Source organism: Elephantulus edwardii, unplaced genomic scaffold, assembly GCF_000299155.1.
Source record: "Elephantulus edwardii isolate Elephantulus edwardi_28Jun2011 unplaced genomic scaffold, EleEdw1.0 scaffold00170, whole genome shotgun sequence".
Lineage (NCBI taxonomy): Eukaryota > Metazoa > Chordata > Mammalia > Macroscelidea > Macroscelididae > Elephantulus > Elephantulus edwardii.
Genome location: NW_006399920.1, coordinates 5,445,074 through 5,463,622, shown reverse-complemented (window position 1 = coordinate 5,463,622; position 18,549 = coordinate 5,445,074). Strand labels below are relative to the sequence as shown.

General features: G+C 40.6%; 1 protein-coding gene across 4 annotated transcripts in view; it reads left to right on the top strand.

Annotated features, from left to right (window-relative positions):
* The window catches only part of FAM13C (family with sequence similarity 13, member C), a 181,667-nt gene that overhangs the window by 119,863 nt on the left and 43,255 nt on the right, over window positions 1-18,549 (top strand). For all 4 annotated transcript variants that reach the window (XM_006895584.1, XM_006895581.1, XM_006895582.1 and 1 more), the window contains one exon: window positions 16,909-16,993. In XM_006895584.1, the coding sequence (XP_006895646.1) occupies window positions 16,909-16,993 (85 nt within the window). The remainder of the gene's footprint in view (window positions 1-16,908; window positions 16,994-18,549) is intronic.

Here is an 18,549-nt window from a genome sequence, read left to right as displayed (position 1 = left end):
ACTCTGTTGGGTCACCTTTTTTTTTGGAATGGGAATAAATATGCATATCTCTCCCAGTCAGTTGACCAGATAGTTTTCCTCTAGATTTCTTGGCACAACCTGGTGAGGACATCTAGGGAAGCATCTGTTTGCTAAAATATGTCAATTGGTATTCCGTCAATTCCTGGGATCTTGTTTTTTACCAACATTTGTTGTTTCATTAAATTCTTCTGTATCAGCCAATTCTTTTTGGCATAGTGCCTCTGGATACTTCTTTCATCTTTTTTTGATGGTTCCTGGGTCACTCCACATTCTACTTTCAGCATCCTTAAGAATTGTAACTCAAGGTTTGAATTTGTTCTTCATTTCCTGCAGCATAAGAAATAGCTCAGACAAAAAAAAAGAAAAAAATAAAGAAAAAGAAATACCGAATGAGTTCATCCTTTTTGATTTTCTGACGCCAGCTCCTGTACATTTCAGTATTTTGCTTTGTCTTCCTATGCTGCCTTTTGAAATCTTCTGTGTGCACCTTAACTTCTTGATTTCTTCCATTTGCTTTGGTTTCTCCTCCTCCTAGTGCAATATCCAGAGCCTCTTCTGACATTTATCTTGTTTTTTTCCTTCTCCTCTGTCTTTGAAATGACTTGCATTCTTCATGAATGATATTCTTGATATCCTCCCACAGCTCATCTTGTATTCACTCATTAATGGTCAGGGTGTCAAACCTGTTCCTGAGATGTCTTTAAATTCTGGTGCAATAGACTAGAGGTCAAACTTTGGTTCGTAAGGATTTTATTTGATTTTCTTTAGCTTTAGTTTGAACTTGCATGTGAGTAGGTTACTATCTGTTCCACAATCAGCACGTGGCCTAGTTTTCACAGCTGATATTTAACTTCTGCAGTGATCTCTTCTGCAGATATAATCTATGTAGGCCATCAAGTGAAGTCCATGTGTATAGTCGCCATTTATGTTTCTTATAAAAGGTGTTTACAGTGGATAGGTCATTGATTGTACAGAATTCTATTATTCTGTCTCCAGCCTCATTTCTGTCATCAAGTTCATGCTTTCTAACTGCTGATACTTCTTCCTTTTTCCCAACTTTTGCATTCATTCCAATCACCCATTATTATCAAAGTATCTTGACTGAATGTTAGTTGAGGATTTATCCATCTTAGTACCTGTGCTTTTATATGGTTTATATCATAGCAATCACAAAGAGAAAGCATTGTACTGTAAATAAGATATATTCTGCTTTTAGAAAATCAGTGTTTTATCTAGAGACACTTGGAGTTGGGTTTAAAATTTGTTTATACTACTGTCTTATTTTCTTTGAGATACATATTTGTTTCTTTTTAAGAGTGAACATAACAAGGATCTAATAATTAGGAAAGTGACTGCTCTTCCTAGGATGACATTATTTGACTGAAAGGAGATTGGTTTGTGTTATTGTTAAGACTGTAGCTACATTGTCCCTGTTAAAAAGAGTGCTGATGAAATCAGTCTAAGTCCTGAATCCTCTTGTCAATAAAGGGCTCTTTGAGCTGTTTGTTCTTTTAATGGAATCTCTTTGTTATGGAGTGCAGGAAAGCAAGGGCTAGTCTCCTCTATCTGAGTGAAGCTGGAGTGGGCAGAACCAAAATAACTCCTTTCAGTTAAACTTGGAGGCAAAACATGCTGGGATACAGCAATCCAGTCTCAAGTGGAATTAGCTCAAAGTACCATATCCACAGAGACCTGGTGAAGTTGACTTTTTTTATTACATTCATCAGTGTTAGAAGAAGTCAATTGTTTTATCAAGAACCTCCAGAGTACAGGACGTAAGACTAGATGGCACCCTGGAGACACCCTACACCCAGTCTTTTTGTGAGACCCGAATGACTGAGTCAAGCACATATACAGGATAACTTTGGAACTCTGAGCACCAACGTAAACAATGACTAAACCCTTACTGGGAAAGGATACAGAATGCAAATAATAACCAGAGAGAGACAAAGCAGTGCCTCACAGCGTGTGGCCATTTTGAGAAATAGAAGGCCGTGCACCCAGGCAATGAGAAGCCAATTTCATGGAATTCCCATTGAGACTGAGACAGACTGGACAGAAAGCGAATGAAACAAGGTGAGCAGAATATGGGCTGTATCCAGGAGAGGAAAGTGCAACAAAGGAAATAGGAAGTCTAGTGGCATGATGGACAGCAGACAGAAAAGTGTGCCAGTGAAGGGGTATGGAACAGCTCACTAGCAGAAAGCCCTAGTAGTTTCAACTGAGGTCCAGATAGAAGGAAAAGGCTTTAGAGTGGTGATTAAAGATGCTGGAATTGGGATCGAGTTCCTCGTTCTTAGACTGAGCCTGAGCGGGAACTAGATAACTGATGGCTTTAGCCATCAGCTGTAACCAAGGTGGTGTTTTTCTGCTTTTCCCACCATACCTTCTCAGTGTGGTTGTTCTTGTTACATGACTTCGCGTCGTAGATGACTCATAGTGACCCCATGAACAAAAGACCTGAACACTTGTATAACTTTCTTTGTTTCTCCAAGTTCATAGGGTTTCCAGAGGCAAGCTATTTTGGAAGTGGATGACACTCCTGCTTCCAAGATTTTTTTTTTTTGGAGAGCTCCACCAAACACTGTCTGCCATGGGTGACCAGTATTGCATTTGGCACATCAGGGTCACAGTGTTTAACATCACAGCAACCACAAGTTACCTCCGTACAGCAAATCGATAGACCACTGCTATACCACCTAGAAGAATGTTTGACCAAAAACAATTAAAGACAGGCCTGGGGGTTGTAGATTAAACGGGGGCTTGGTAGCCTCCCTTTCTGTCCATTAGGACAACTGAGCTCTCTCTTTGTTGTTGTTAAATGTGGTTGAGTCGTAGGCGACTCATAGCGACCCTATGAATGAAAGACTTGAACACTTGTATAACTTTCATCGTTTCTCCGAGTTCATAGGGTTTCCAGAGGTAAGCTCTTTCAGAAGTGGATGCCACAGGAGTGAATTCCTCACATTAACCCAGTACCTAGACTGTTCTATAGTCAACACCAGGTCTAGTTTTCACAGCTGATAATGAGCTTCTCCAGCGATTTCAATGTGATTCTTGTGTGGACCACCAGGTGAAGTCCGTGTTTATTGTTGCCATTTATGTTTCTTATAAAAAGGTGTTTACAATGAATAGGTCATTGATTGAACAGAAGTCTATCATTCTGTCTCCGGCCTCATTTCTGTCACCAAGTCCATGCTTTCTGATCACTTATTCTTCTTCCCTGTTCCCGACTTTTGCTTTCCATTCACCCATTATTATCAAAGTATCTTGATTGCATGTTAGTTGAGCATTTATTCATCTCAGTACTTGTGCTTTTATGTGGTATAAGTCATAGTAACCACAAAGAGAAAGCATTGTGCTATTAATAAGATATATTTTTAGAAAATCAGTGTCTTATCACTTGGAGATGGGTCTAAAATGTGCTTGATAATTGTCTTATTTTCTCTGAGCTATATTTTTTAATTATTTCTTTTTTAAAAGTGAACATAACAAGGATCTAACAATTAGGAGAAGACTGCTCTTCCTAAGATGGCATTATTTGAATGAAAGGAAATACCTGTGATGGTACCTAAGACAGTTCTAACTGCCGCCCTAAACTTGCCTGGTTCTCTCGTGTTCTCGTAACAGGACTGAACCCATTCAAGCATTGGGTTATTGACTGTCAGAGATGCACACAGGTGTGGAGCATATATTAGGCTTCTATTCCATCTCAGGGGGATGTGCTTCTCCATATCACGTGATGGCCTCCTGACACCACTGCATCTGAGATGTTAGGGCAACTGTAGAAGTATCATCCATGTTGTTTTTGGTATTTCACTTTTTGTCGTCTTCTTTTTTTCTTTTAAATCTCTTTCCCCTAACTTTCTCCTCTACTTTCTATGTGGTTTATTTATCCCCTTTCCTCTTCTTCTTACTTTATTTTTTACCCTTTTCTCTCATCTGCCTTTCCCACTCCCAACCAAAGAGAAGCAGATGATGTTTCCCCACTAGTCCACCATACTTAACATGCCTACCACCTACTGCCTTGCACAATATGTGAGTGATACCACTTGCTTCTCCACCACTGGATCAATGACAGATGGTGGTTGACACCTACTCACAACTGCTCTCCATAACCAGCAAGCAGAGACCCATGCCCACACTCTCACATGTTACTCCAACCACCCAGAGACAAGAGAAGAGTATCCCAAGCTTGCCAATCTAAAAAGCAAAGAAGCGTATTCATTCCGCTTTCCTAATTATAACAAAAGTGAAAGAAACCAACATAAAATAAAATTACTCACAAGAACTTTGGAATGTCTTAGGTAACTTCAAATTAACAAAGAATCAGGCAAATATGATGGAATTAAGTAAGTAAAATAATGAACTAATAAACCTTCTCTTAATAGGTAATTGAAATAAGAATGTCTGTCATCTATCAATTGTCTATGTCTATCTGTCTATCTATCTATCTATCTATCTATCTATCTATCTCTCCATCCATCTCAATCCCACTTAAATTGAGTCTATTTGAACTCACAATGACCCTCTATCAGATTTCCAAGGTTGTAAATACTTATTTTTCACAGTTATGGGTTTTATTAACAGACTATAATTTAGGTTTGCAGCAGAATGTATTTCCTCAGTCCAAATAGCTTCTCAAGCATGCTTGCAGACCTTTAACTTTCAGTTGCATGGTTTAGGCAGTGTTAACAAAGTTCCTTTAGTCCTGCAGTTATGATGTCTGCCCCCAGTCCTCCAGCCTGAGATGCACTCCATACCAAAAGCTGCATTCCTTGATCCTCTGCAATGAATGCTTCAAGTCCTCCTCACTTTCAGCAAACAAGATTGTGTCTTCTGTATAACATAGGTTACTGATGAGTGTCCCTCCAATTCTGATGCCACTTTCCTCCTCATAGAGTCCAGCTTCTCAGATAATTTGCTCAGCATGCAAAATAGGTATGAAGAGAGAATACAACCCTGACACACTCTTCTCAGTTTTAAACTTTGCAGTGTTCCCTTGATCTGTTCAGACAACAGGGTCCAAGTATAGGTTCTGCATGAACACAATTAAGTACTCTGGGATTCCTATTCTTCTCAATGTCAGCCACAGCTTGTTATGACACCCATTGTCAAATGCTTTTGCATAATCACTAAATCCACAGGAACTAAGATATGATCTTGAATCAATTCCATCTGAATTTCAAGATCATCTTAGGAATAGGTTTGAGGCACTGAACACCAGTGATCTAAGACCATATGAATGGTGGGATGATAACAAGGATATCATCAATGCAGAAAGCAAAAGGTCGTTATAAAAACAGAAGAAAAGGAAAAAATCTAAATTGGTTAGAAGAGTCTCTAAAAATTACACTGGAGCATCAGTAAGCCAAGACAAAAACATGCCCAAGTAAAGGCATGGAACAGACGACTTCAAAGGGCAGCTTGGGAGGACAAAGCAAAATGTTGTAAAGGAATGTGCAGAGAACTGGAATTGGAGAATAAAAAGGGAAGAACTCACTCTTCTCAAGCTAAGAAAATTGAAAACCAAAATGAAACTTTATGTTGCAATGTTGAAAGATGTTATAGGCAATATATTGAATGACCCAAAAAAGCATCAAAAGAAGATGGAGGGGATACACGGAATCACTATACCTGAAAGAACTGACTGACACGGAAAAATTTCAGGAAGTACCATATGAACAGGAGCCAAAGGTAATGAAGGAGGTAGCAGAAGCTGCATTGAAAGCATTGGCCAAAAATAAAGGCTCAGGAATCAATGGGATACCAGTTGACTTCCTTCAGTTAACATATGCAGCCTTGGATGTGCTCATCAATCTATGCTAGGAAATTTGAAAGACAGCTGTGTAGTCAATGGATTGGAAGAGGTCCATATTTGTCCCCATTCCCAAGAAAGATGATCCAACTGAATGTGTAAGCTGTTGAACAATATCATTAATATCACATGCAAACTGAAGATCATTCAAAAATGGCTAGAACAGTACAAAGATAGGAAACTACCAGAAGTTCAAGCAGAATTTAGAAGAAGCCGTGGTGCCAAGGATAACATTGCTGATGTCAGAGAGATTCTAAATCAAAATAAAGAACACCAGAAGAATAAAGAAATATTTGTTCTTTATTGACTATGCAAAGATGTTTGTGTAGATCCAGAACAAGAGGAAGGGGGCAACCCAACTCTCAAAGAGCATTATTGAAAACTGCTAGCAGGAAACTTCCCTACTATCAAGAAATACAAAGATAGATGGCCATAATCACCCAGGTTTGCTCCACCCAGGTGGCTATGATCCTTTGGCCAGAGAGGATGATGCTGTGTATGTGGGAGTTGTGTTGTGTTGTGTTGTGTTGTGTTGTGGCGGTCTCTGGAGAAAGGCGACTCTGCCTCCAGGAGCCAGGGAAGCCACGCTTGGCCTTGGGTTGAAGGCAGAGCGGCTTCAAGCCCAAAAGGAGAAGAGGAGGGAGGAGACAGATGGCCATAATCATTGTTTTTGTTCAGACATTCCTCTAGGTCATAAAGCCCTGGTGTACAAGTTGCCGTCCCACGGTCACTTGTGGTTGCTGTGAGGCTGAACACTGTGACACGGATGTGTCAAATGCATTAATGGTTGGCTACCCAATATGGACAGTGTGGGGTGGAGCTCCCCGATTAAACAAGCGTGGAAGGAGGAGTGGCATCCACTTCCATAATAGCTTGCCTTCGGAAACCCTATGAACTTGGAGAGAGGATGAAAGACACCCAGGCGTCAAGGACTCTCCTTCATAGGGTCGCTATGAGTCGCCTGAGACTCGACGTCACTTAACAACAACAACAACATAATTGATAGTGATTTTGAACACTTCTTCACATGTATGTTGGTCATCTGAAAGTCCTCCTTTGTAAAGAGTCTTTTCATGTCTTTTGCCCATTTTGTGATTAGGCTATCAATATTTCCTTGTGGAGGCCCTGTAGTACCCTGTAAAATTTAGTGATGAGATCCTTGTCTGAATGTCATTGCCAAATGTTTTCCGCAGTCTGTATAGTTTCTTTATAGTCCATTGAACAACGTTTTTGATGCACACAGAGATTTGATTTTAAGAAGGTCAAATTAATCAGTTTTATTTTCTCCTGGTAGTGTATTTTTTGCTATGTTTGCTAGCCTACTTATGCCATAAGCTAGCTTCTAAATGTGTTTCCATTTGTCTCTTATGATCTTTATGGTTTGGGGACTTACTTCTAGGTCTCTGATTCACTTTGAGTTGGTTTTTGTGTATGATGTAAGATTTAGACCCTGTTGCAGTTTTCTGTGTGTTGATGTCCAATTTTGCCATCACCATTTGTTGAAGAGATTGTCATTTCCTCATTTAATGGAGTTTGTTTCCTTGTTGAATATCAGTTGACCGTAGGTTGGTGGGCTGATTTCTGGGTTCTCAATTCTATTCCATTGATTTATGTGTCTGTCATTGTACCATCCCATACTGTTTTGATTACTACAGCTGAGTAGTAGGTTTTGAGATCAGGGAATGAGATGATGCTTCATGTTTGAATTTTTATTTTTTTCAGAAGAGCTTAGCTTTTTCTAGTCTTTTTCCTTTTCAAATCAAACTGGAAATTGCCTTTTTTTATCTCCCTGAAGAATGAATTTGGTATCTGTATTGAGATTGTATTGAATCTGTAGATTGCTTTTGGTAATTTCACTAATTTGAAAAATATTCCCTGTTCATGACTGCTAGATCTTCCAATTCATAAACAGGGAATATTTTTCAAATTAGTTAGGTGTCTAATTGTTTGTTGCAGTAGTGTTTTGTAGTTTTCTTTTTTAAAGCTCTTTTATTCACAATAAGCAAGAAAATAGAGAAAAATCTAATGACCATCAACAAACAAATGGATTGAGAAATTGTGGTACATTCACACAATGGAATACTATATAGCATTAAGGACCAATGATTTTCTAAACTACTATATAACATTTCTAGAGAGCATTATGAGTAGTGAAATTACTCAGATATGTAAGGGCAAATACTACATAAGACCACGATTGTGAAAATAGCAATATTACCCAATGTCTTGTATAAATGTTCAAAAGGGATAGAGGAAAGATATTTATAAATGTTCCAAAGGGGAAGGGGAGAAAGTCACTAGGATAGCAGAGGTTCATGAACTGGGGATGGGGTAAAGGAAGAAGAAAGATTCAGTGGGGACTTGAAAAAACAAGGTGATCATTGACATAGATCAACAGTAATTCATTATATAAAATGCAATGATTGTACATTAATATCATGAAGACAGTGTACACGAATGAAGCACAATGTGTATGGATAATTATATGCAAGCAAATAAAAATGGAAGGGGGAAAGAAAGATGTATGATATAAATGAATACTGGATATTTTAGATTTTGAAAGAATGTAATTCCCCCTTTGGTCAGAACTTTTATTGCAAGTACAAAATTGCAAGATTTTCCCTGGAGATAAGCTTGGTGAAAGTAGAATATGGTAGTGGGTGCTGGGGCTTAGTCTAGAAGAAAGAGTAAGTCTTACTCAGTGCTTTGAGGAGATTTGCATTTGAGTGGATTTGTAGTCGCATTTTTTACTTTTGATTGAAGGGATTCACATTTGAAAGGAAAGAAAAGAAGGAAAGAGGGGGGAGAGAGAGAAAAAAAAAGAGAGAGAGAGGAGACAGATTTGTCAACACTTGAACAAGCTGTTTAGGTTCTGAGGGGTAGGGTAAACTTGGTGACCATCATCAGAGAGCCTCCTTCCAGGACTTGAAGTTAAAGGGAGCTAGTGAGTATGCTCACTTATCAGGGTCACCTGAATCCACTGGAGTGGAAGCAGGAGACATGCAGAAATGAAGACGCAAGCTAAACTTGAACATGTTCCTTCAAGTCTGTCAATCTAGCATGCACAGGTATATGGGTAAGTGAAAAAGGGTTTCTGGTTTGAGCAAGAAGTCATGAGAAACTCTGGCTTGTTGACTTGGCTCTATATGGGGACTAAAGCCAAGTGAAGATAGCAGTTGGTCTGGAATAGAGAGTAGTGTGAATTTGTGACTGATGCCTCTTTGGACCTAGCCGTAGATGATTTGGGATGAATTGACCAGAATCCAACCAGAATAAGAGAAGATGTTCCGTTCTGTGAGCTAATGTTGATTGTTGCAACCTGATGGCTTGCTCTAGACTGGACTTTGCTTGTTCCCTCAGAGATTGCTAGAGATTGGAAAATCAGAAACGGCTATCTAAAATGGGAATATTAAGGCATGAGGCATGAAATAGCTGGCTTACATGCTTTCACAAATGTAGTTATTAGTAGGATGATTGTAAGGGGAAAATTAATTCTTCAGATATGAAAGTTAATGGCTAGAAAAGCCAGAGGGTGATCTGTAATGTCAAGGGTTTATTGCTCAAAGTGGGTTTCCTAGCCATTGACTTTGACTTTGCCACATGGATAGGCAGGGACACGTCAATGCAACATGTTGGTTTGTTCCCAAGGGGATTGGCTAGTCTTGCCATTAGGTTGTGTTGATTCCGTACCAGAAATTGAGACTCTAACCACTAGCAAAGAAGCAGCAGAGATTGCAAAGTGCAGATGCTTGGAGCCAAAGAGTCCTGTGCCGTTCAGACCAGGGCCTATAAGAACAGCAGCTAGAGCAAAGAACCAGAGACCTGACATGAGAGAGAGCTGACCTTTGAGTTGCTGCCCCACGTGGAACCAGAGCTCAGAACTTTTGTCCAAGTTTGTTGGAGCACCTGGGAGGGGAGAGACACCAGAACTGTCAGGACTAAGCTTTGCAACACTGGCCTAAAGCCAGGAGACTAAAGACCCAGGTGCCTGTGAGCATATTTTGGAAGCTGTCTTGACTGATTTTATCCTGCTGCCAACCTGAATTATATAGCCTTTTGACTTCCCTAATAAATACCAAAATTTTGAAAAGGAAAAACAAAACAAAAAACCAACAACTTACAAATAAATAAAAGATATAAAACCAACAATAACAGAGTTGTGAAGAGAAATAAACATCTCCAATATAATAGTAGGAGACTTCAACACACTATTTCTGATGGACAGAACAAACAGACAGAAAATCGGTAAACATGTAGATTTTCTTAATAATGCAGTCAACCTACTTGACCTTATAGGTATTTACAAAATACTCTTCTCAACAAAAATGCAATAGACATTCTTTTCCTATACAGAAAGATCTTTCTCCAAATAAATCACATCTATGCCTTAAAAGAAGCCTTAATGAATTCTAAATCATCAAAATAGTACAGAAAATACTCTTGGATCACAATGTTATAAATTTAGAATCCATTAATAACATAAGGGAGAAGAATAAAACCCATGGAAATGAAATAACATCTGCTGAAAGCTATGAGGTAACAGAAAAAAATGAAAAAAATTTTTTAAATCCCAAAATTGAACAAGAATGAAAGCACAGCGTACAAAAACCTTTGGAACACAGCAAAAGCAGTGCTAAGAGGTCAAGTTATGGGTATACATGTACACACTAAAAACAAACAAGAAAAAAGAAAGATAAAATGAAAGACTCAAAATCAGTACCCTAACTCTGATAAGAAAATGAACAAGAAAATAGCCTATAGTCTCTAGAATAAATAGTAAAGATTATAGCAAATAAATGAAACAAAGTTAGAAATACAATAGAAAGAATGCATAAAAGTTTATTCTTTGAATATTTGATGATACTGACAAACCGTGGAAAATTTAACAGAAGAAAAGAAAAAGAAGATGCAAATAGAATGAATAGAATTTCAGTGGACAGTGTTAACAATAGAACCAAGTATAATAAAAATGATAAATATACTCTAACAAATTTGATAATCTAGAAAATAAATGGACACATTTCTGAAACATATTACCTATCTACTAACATAGATTGAAGGAGAAAATGTAAACACACCTATAAAAAAAAAGGAAATATTTTAACAAATCTTGAGGAAAAAGAAAAAAACAACCAAAACCCAACTCCTAACAACAATCAGAAATTTGGCTCAGATGCCTCATTGCAGAATTCTGCCAAATATTCTCAGAAGAACTAAGACCATTTCTATTCAAACTATTCCAGGATAAAGAAATTGATAGAATACCCCTGAACTCATTTTATGAAATAATTACTGACTGATTCCAAAGCTAGGGAAAGACACTACTAAAAAATAAATTACAGATGTATGCCTTATGAACAGAAAAGCAATAATTCTCAACAAAATCCTAGCCAATAGAATCCTACAACATGTCAAAAGAATAAAATATCACAACCACATGTAACTCATACCGGATATGTAGGGTTAAAAAAATTAAAAATAAATAAATAAAACTCTATATAAATAAAGCAAAGGAAAATAGTCACATGATTAAATCATGCAGAAAATTTCTAAAATCCAACATCGCTTTATGATTGGAATTTTTTTTCTGTGTAAAACAGAAGTAAAAGAGAAATTCCTGAACTAAATGATGGCTTATAAACAAACCCAGAGTCCAGCATCATTCTCAACTGGACGAACTGAAAGCTTTTCCTTTTTGGATGGGAACAGACAAGGATAGCCTCTATCACCACTTCCTTTCAACATTGTATTGAGAGTCCCAGTCAGAGCAGTGAGGCAAAAATGGAATAAAAGGCCTCAAACTGGTTAAGAGCAAAGTCAAACTATTTCTATTTTCTGATGAGAGGATCTTATGCGTTAAAACCCCCAAAGACTCAACAAGGAAACTACTAAAGCTACTTGAAGTGTTTAGTAAAATATCTGTGTCCAAGATCAGCACACAAATTTAGTTGTACTTCTCTATACTAACAAAGAGATCTCTGAAAAATAAAATATAACTTATAGTAGCTACCAAAAAGTCTAGGAATCTTATGAGGAATAAACTTAGTTAGAGATATAATACGAAAAAGACTACAAAATATTACTACAAGAAACAAACAAAAAACCCTACATAAATGCGAGGGTGGACAGTACTTCCCTATCTATAATATAATCTATCCTTTCAGTCAACTGCACATATTAAAGTCTGTTTCATTCCTTTGTAAGTGACTAAAATTCTATTTTAATTCTGGAATCTGAAGAATTCTCGGTAAATCCTCATTTTCTTGATTACTCGTTAAGCTTTATACAAATGTTCCTATTGCAAACTAAAGCTTTGCAATGAACCATCCCAATTTAGCATACGTTGTTAGCTCTTTCCTACAGAACTGCCACATAACCACCAGGACCATCTATTTGTATGCAGCTCTTGGATGGGCGAGGGGTGGAATGGGCACCAAACCTTTCCAAGGAACTAAATGCAAGTGACTCCTGTCCTGTCGCTGGTAAGTTGTAGGTGACATTATCTTAAAATAATACTTACCAGTCCAGCCTGTGTAGGTGTTCTGTTCCAGTGGCTCTAAAGTGGAACCTGGCTAATTGCAGAGGAGAGAAAACGAGTATTTTTCTAAAACAAATAGACTTTTCTCCATTATGTTAAGGAGAAAAAATAGCTTTAGATAAACGTCAGGTAGGTTTCATGGACATCCCTCTGCTTTTGTCCTAAAATTGGAAAGGAGATTTGGGGAGGGAGAGCTAGTTGTTCCTTAGAGGATTCATTAGCCTTTACTCCATTTCCCTGCATATCCATTCACAGAAACTTTGGAAGTAAGTCTTGGGAAATGATAGCATCCTGGTTTCAAAAGATGAGCCGTGGGCAGGTTCACAGGGAGCAGAAAGTCTTTGTAAGATGACGGCTGGACTGAGGTAGCAGTAATACCACAGACATCCCTTTTCCTTCTTCATTTTCCTGCTGAGGGAAAGCATGGCCTACCCGTAAAGGCCGATAAACCACACACATAATTGAATAGTGAGGCAGTCTGTGACAATACCTATATGACAATAGCAACTGTCATTATTTTCCTGGCATTTTTGCTTGTATGTTAGCTGTCTCTCCACAGGACTGAACAACCCTGATAAAGCGGCCCATATAAGTCTAGTTTAGTGCTGTGGGTTCATAGCTGCATCTTAGCATCCAGGGTGCGTTGTGATATAACGCTTGCACAGGATCAGGAACCAAGGTGGCATGGGCTGTCTGTGGCCTTCTGGGGGTCAGAGAGCTCCACAGTTCTCAGCCTTGAATGGGTTACCATTCTTGTTATCCACTAGAAGGACATCCATGTTTATGGCACAGGTTGTGCAGAGGTAGGTCTCCACCTCCACCCTAATCTGCCTTGGGTTCATCCGGTTCCAACTTGATCAAGCAGTGTCCCTCCTTGGACTCTTCCGTACCGAGTGCCCTTTACTGCTGAGCATCAGCTGTCCACAGGCCATGGGGTGGTGTACAGTGGGGAGGGGTATACAAGGTCTGTAGTGTCTTTCACTCCTTGTGCTTTTCCTTAGTTTCCAGTTTTGTTTCGATTTTTTGTTTGTTTGTTTCCCCTTCTGCTTGAAAAGGAGCCCTGGTGGTGTAGTGGGTAACATGTTGGGCTGGTGACTGAAAGGCTGAATCCACCAGTGACTCCTCAGGAGAAAGATGGGCAATCTTCTCCTCTAAAGATCCTCAGCCTAAGAAACTCGGTGAAAGGTTGCTAAGGACCAGAACCTACTCAACAGCAAAGCTGTTCTACTGCTGTTCTATCTCCAAAAGAAGCTTTTCTTTCCGGAACTTCACCAAGTCCCTCATACTCCAATTCCCAATTCCCAATTCTCTTCTTCTTTTAAGCTTAGTTCTCTTTAAGCTTCATTCTCTCTAGCGCCTCAGAGGGAATATGCCAGCCATGTCAAGAACCTTCTTTGACGCTGAGAGTCTTATTTTTGCCTTGAAATACACATGAAAGAGAAGATGGCAGGGGGAGGATGGATAAAAATATTACCAGCAATATTTCTAGCTTGGTCCCAGATATTATACTGTTTCCTTGTGAGGTTCCGGATGTCTCTGAATAGGAACCACAGCATAATCTGTGCAGGGAGTATTATTTCATTTTCTTTGCTATTTGTGATTCATGGACATGTAGTTTAGCCCCACAAACCTGCTCAAGCACCCACTTGGTGGGTGTCAGATTCTGTACATCAACCTTCAGTCTATCCGCAGTTGTTTTGCTCTTCTTTCATGTGGGAAGAGAACTTAGAAGCTTTGTAGCCTGAGATCCTTGCTTGGCTGATGAAGAAAGTGAGGTTCTGGAAGGTGAAGTGACGAGCGTAGGTCTCAGATTTGCTGTAGAGGGTGGTCTCGCTCGCAAGACCTACGCTCTTTGCAGGAGCCTCCAGGGACTCGAGAAATGAGAAATGACCTTGGCAGGCAGTCCTTGAGTGTTTGCCGTGTGCTGACGCTGTGCAAAATGTGTTTCTTGACTTTCCTCTTTTAATTCTTAGCGTTAAAGCAGTTGTCATTATTGTTATTACTACAAAGCAGTTGTCATTATTGCTATTACTGACCTTTCCTTTTACAGATGAGGAAATAAAAGCTTGAAATAGCCAAGATCCTTACCCAAAGTCAGATGAATGCAGAGCAGAGCTGAAATTCTCTTCTGGGTCTGTAGGAAGAAGCAGTCTCTGCCCTAACCCCGCCCATTTTTCCGTAGAATAAAGAGTTCATATGAATAGGAGAGAGGCTTCTGGTACCAGTTGAAGAGAGGGACTGGACTTCATTTTCTTAAGGATTTTGCTCATTTTGAGAGTCACTCTGATTTCCAAGGTCTTCTGGTAGAAACTTTGCTGGAGTCTGTGTGTTGGCCTCCCAGCTGTTTGGTCATGAAATCCTTCCAGAAACTTGATGTCTTTGCCCCTTCTGCACCCCTGTGGACCACTTCCGCCTCTTCTTCCGACACTCAGCTGCTGGGAAAATCTAGTGGCTCATCTGTGCCAGGGGACCTCAAGTCACAGCCCTGAGCACGGAGGGGCCTGTGATGCATCGAGTCCAGCTCTAAGCCGGTAGAGGAGCGCCCTGGAGCTTGTGTAGACACCTGCTGCTTTCAGAAGTGACAAGAGACAACCAAGTTAAGGCATTCTTCAGTGAGCAGCTCTTAAAACACTGCTGTGAAGTAGCATTTTCTCTCATTAACAGATGAATGAGGTATGAACAGGTGTCACCTATTCATGCAGATATGTGTTTGTGGTTGAGTATTGTATGAAGAGGAGCAGTAGAAATGTCAGGTTTTGGGAGAGTAGATAATTAGGTTAAGGTAAGATGTGAGTCACTGTGTGGGGTAGGGACTGGAACCGTGGGAGTGGTCAGGTGGGGTGTAGAATGTGAGGGTAGAGGATGGGTGGTGAGTAACTATGGGGCTGGAGGAAGAATATGTGGGGGAAGGGTAAGAGGGGGTGTGTGTGTAGAGTATGGGTGTTTACGGAAGTAAAGTGTAAGGGTAGGTGGATGAGGGTGGAGTGTGATGAGGGTGTTTGTGTGTGGGTAGGTATGAGGGCACGTATGGATGTGTGTGGAGTAAGTGTGATGATGTATGGGCCGGTGGATTGTGAAAATGGTGTGGGGTAGGGTATGAGGGTGTGGGGAATAGGATATGAGAGCACATATGGGCGTATATGGAGGAGTAAGGTGTGAGATTGTGTATGTGGGGACGGAGTATGTGGGTATTAATGTGGGTGGGTGTGAGAGGGTTTGGGGAGATACGGTGTGTTTTGTGGAGGATAGAGTGTGAGGGTATATGTGTGAGTGTGGAAGAGTAGGGTGTGAGGGTGTGGGGGACAATGGTGTGGAGGGGTACCTGGGTGTGTATGCGAAGATGTGTGAGTGGGGTAAGATGTGAGGGTGTGAATGTGGGTGTGTGTGGGATGGTTTGGGGCAGTTCTGTGTGTGTGTAGTGTAGGATGTGAGGCCATATGTGTGGGGCTGGGTATAAGGAGTGAGGATATTAGGATGTATGGAGCTTGTGATGTGAGCAGAAGTCGGTGTGTGTGTGTCCCGAAGTCATAGTAAGGCAAGAACTGATGGCTCTGGTGCAGGTGATCGTTTGTGCCGGTGCCTGGCTGCTGGAGGAGCTGCTGAGACCTGCAGCGCCTCTGCTGTGTGGGAGCTGCTCCGGCCCCGGACGCGGGGTGACTCACTTACACCTGGTCAGGGGGATTCATTTGCTGGGCGTCTGCATCACGCAGGATGCATGCGTCAGGCTGTATGACTTTGCTCTTATTAAGAATCACGGGAGAGGTTGTAAATGAGAAATGAAGGGGACCAGTGGGAGGTTGTGCTGGGGGCTGTGGAAGAAAAATTGCTTCTCCCTCAGTGACCAAGGTCATCTCTTGACTCTGCTTTCTTGATAAAAGGCAGCTGCAGTGATCCCGTGAGAGAGAAGTAACTTTAGGAAGACACACACACACACACACACACACACACACACACACATCCAGATGCAGAGAAGAGGGTCCCGAAGCCCCTCCCAGAAGCCAGGCGCCCTCTGCAGCAGTAACTCTTTATGCTCTGCGGTCCACTGCAGGCTTTGCAGAGGGGGAGGCAATGGCTTTTATGAATGGTAGCCTGGGAGGGGCCTAATGACATCTGGTCCTGATGTCAGCACAATGAATGAAACACTTGCAAAGCGTAAAGCCTCAAGCGCCTGGGAAGCAGAAACCTCAGATTAGTTCTCTGAGTGCAGCGTCTCTTGCTGACGAAATCACCAGTCTCATGTGTCACAGACCGTCTCTATATGTTAGGATTCGGATGAGGCAGAATCTGAGGCTTGCATATGGAATAGCAAGTACCTGATTCCCTTTCAGCCAGTCCTTTCCCTGCAGGAGCTGTGGTCACGGACCCTCCCCCTGCCCAGCGCGGGAGAAAGTGTTGCGAGGAGTTGAAGACCCACAGCTGGGCTGTAGGCATTTTTAGAGCTAGCCTTATGTTCTGCTTTTGCTGGCAGAATTCCTTGCTGAAACTCCATGCCCTCGAATCTGATCTGTGCTCTGCATTTTTGACAAATCAGGAAGAAGCTGCTCAAGTGCATGGAGTCAAGGACCCCGACCCAGCTTCGACCCAGAGCATGCCTGCCGATGAGGTGGATTCTGCAGGTAAGAGGCAGGGCTGGGGAATGCACTCCTTTGCACGCTCAAGGTAGTTCAGCCTCTTGCTGCTTCATCTTGAACTGGGGCCCCTGTGGGAAATGGTACCTGGTGAAAGCTGAAGAGATGCTTCTGAGGTACAAGGGGAGGGGATGAGAAGGAGTAGGGAGGATGAGTATGTGTCATAAGGAAAAGTCTTCTTGCTAGCTTGGAATCAAAAGTCAGACTTCTATAAATTGGGTTCAGATGAAAAATACTCATGCTAACTTCTAGTCTGTATTTTTCTAGTTGATATTTTGTAGTGTGTGTGTGTGTGTGTGTGTGTGTGTGAGAGAGAGAGAGAGAGAGAGAGAGAGAGAGAGAGAGAGAGAGAGAGAGAGATCACAGCACCTAATTACTGTACTGTCTTGAAACTTATCCTGAGACCGTATAGGGAGAGAGAATTTGAGCACTGCTTCTTCTTTCTATTAACTGCTTAAAAGATGACTTGTCAACACAGTGAGGATAAAGGTTGTGGTGCAGCTCATTGTTCTCCAAGACTGTCTTGTTGGTCTCAGACTCTTTTAGCATTAGTTTCTGTATCAAAAAGCATCTGAAGTTGGTTTCATTTGTCTGTAAGTTTCTCCAGTTTTAATCTCAGGAAGTACATTGGCTAGGAAGCAGGAGGCAAATGGTCAAGAAGATATGAACATGAAATAAACACTAACTTAATGGAGTGCTTTCCTAATACAAATGAGTCAGAGGTTTGTAGACTGGATGGGTGGAAAAAAATAGGCTAAGATGCACTTCCTTCATGAGATGTCATTTATACCTAGGAATTGATAGAAGAGGGTCATAGAAGTAACTTATTTCATTAACAGTGCATCCACAATGGTAGATTGAAGACTTTGCTGTGTTAAATGGCCCACATCATCTAGTGAGGCAAAACAGTCATCTGCCATGTTTGAATGTAGGAAATAATAGTGGCAAATGATGGTAATAGTAGCTACTGTTATTTCTAAAGAAGTAGCTACTGTTATTTCTAAAGACTTTCTTTAATCCAGAAACTATTCTTAAGCATTTTATATGTATTTTCTTTTTTTATAGTGATTTAAATGAAAGCTTTCTGAAACGTTGGGTTTTCATTCATTCCTTGATGCACATTTTCCTCCCTCCCCTCCCACCTCTCTCCCAGTTCACTTTGTAATGTGCCTCTTGGTCCAGATTGTTAATTGTCATATTTTAAATCTTTACAACAGCCTCTGAATTAATAATACTACTCTGAGTGTATGGTAAGGTCACTGAGAACTAGAGAGGTGAATTTACTAGCTCATGGTAACTTCTGGATTATTGCCCATTGGATGCAGGTGTCCAGCTTCTTTGCTACCTGGAGAGTCCCCCGCTGTGTGGACCACTGTGATTCCAGTGAGTAGCCTGTGAAAGTGAGCCAGAGCCAGTGTTGAGCCAATTAAGGAAGACAGATTATTAAGATAGTAAAACCTCTTATTCATCAAACTCCACACCCTGCTCCTTTTAAAAAAGAAAAAACCAAACAAACCATGAAATAGTATTCTTTTTTAAAATAT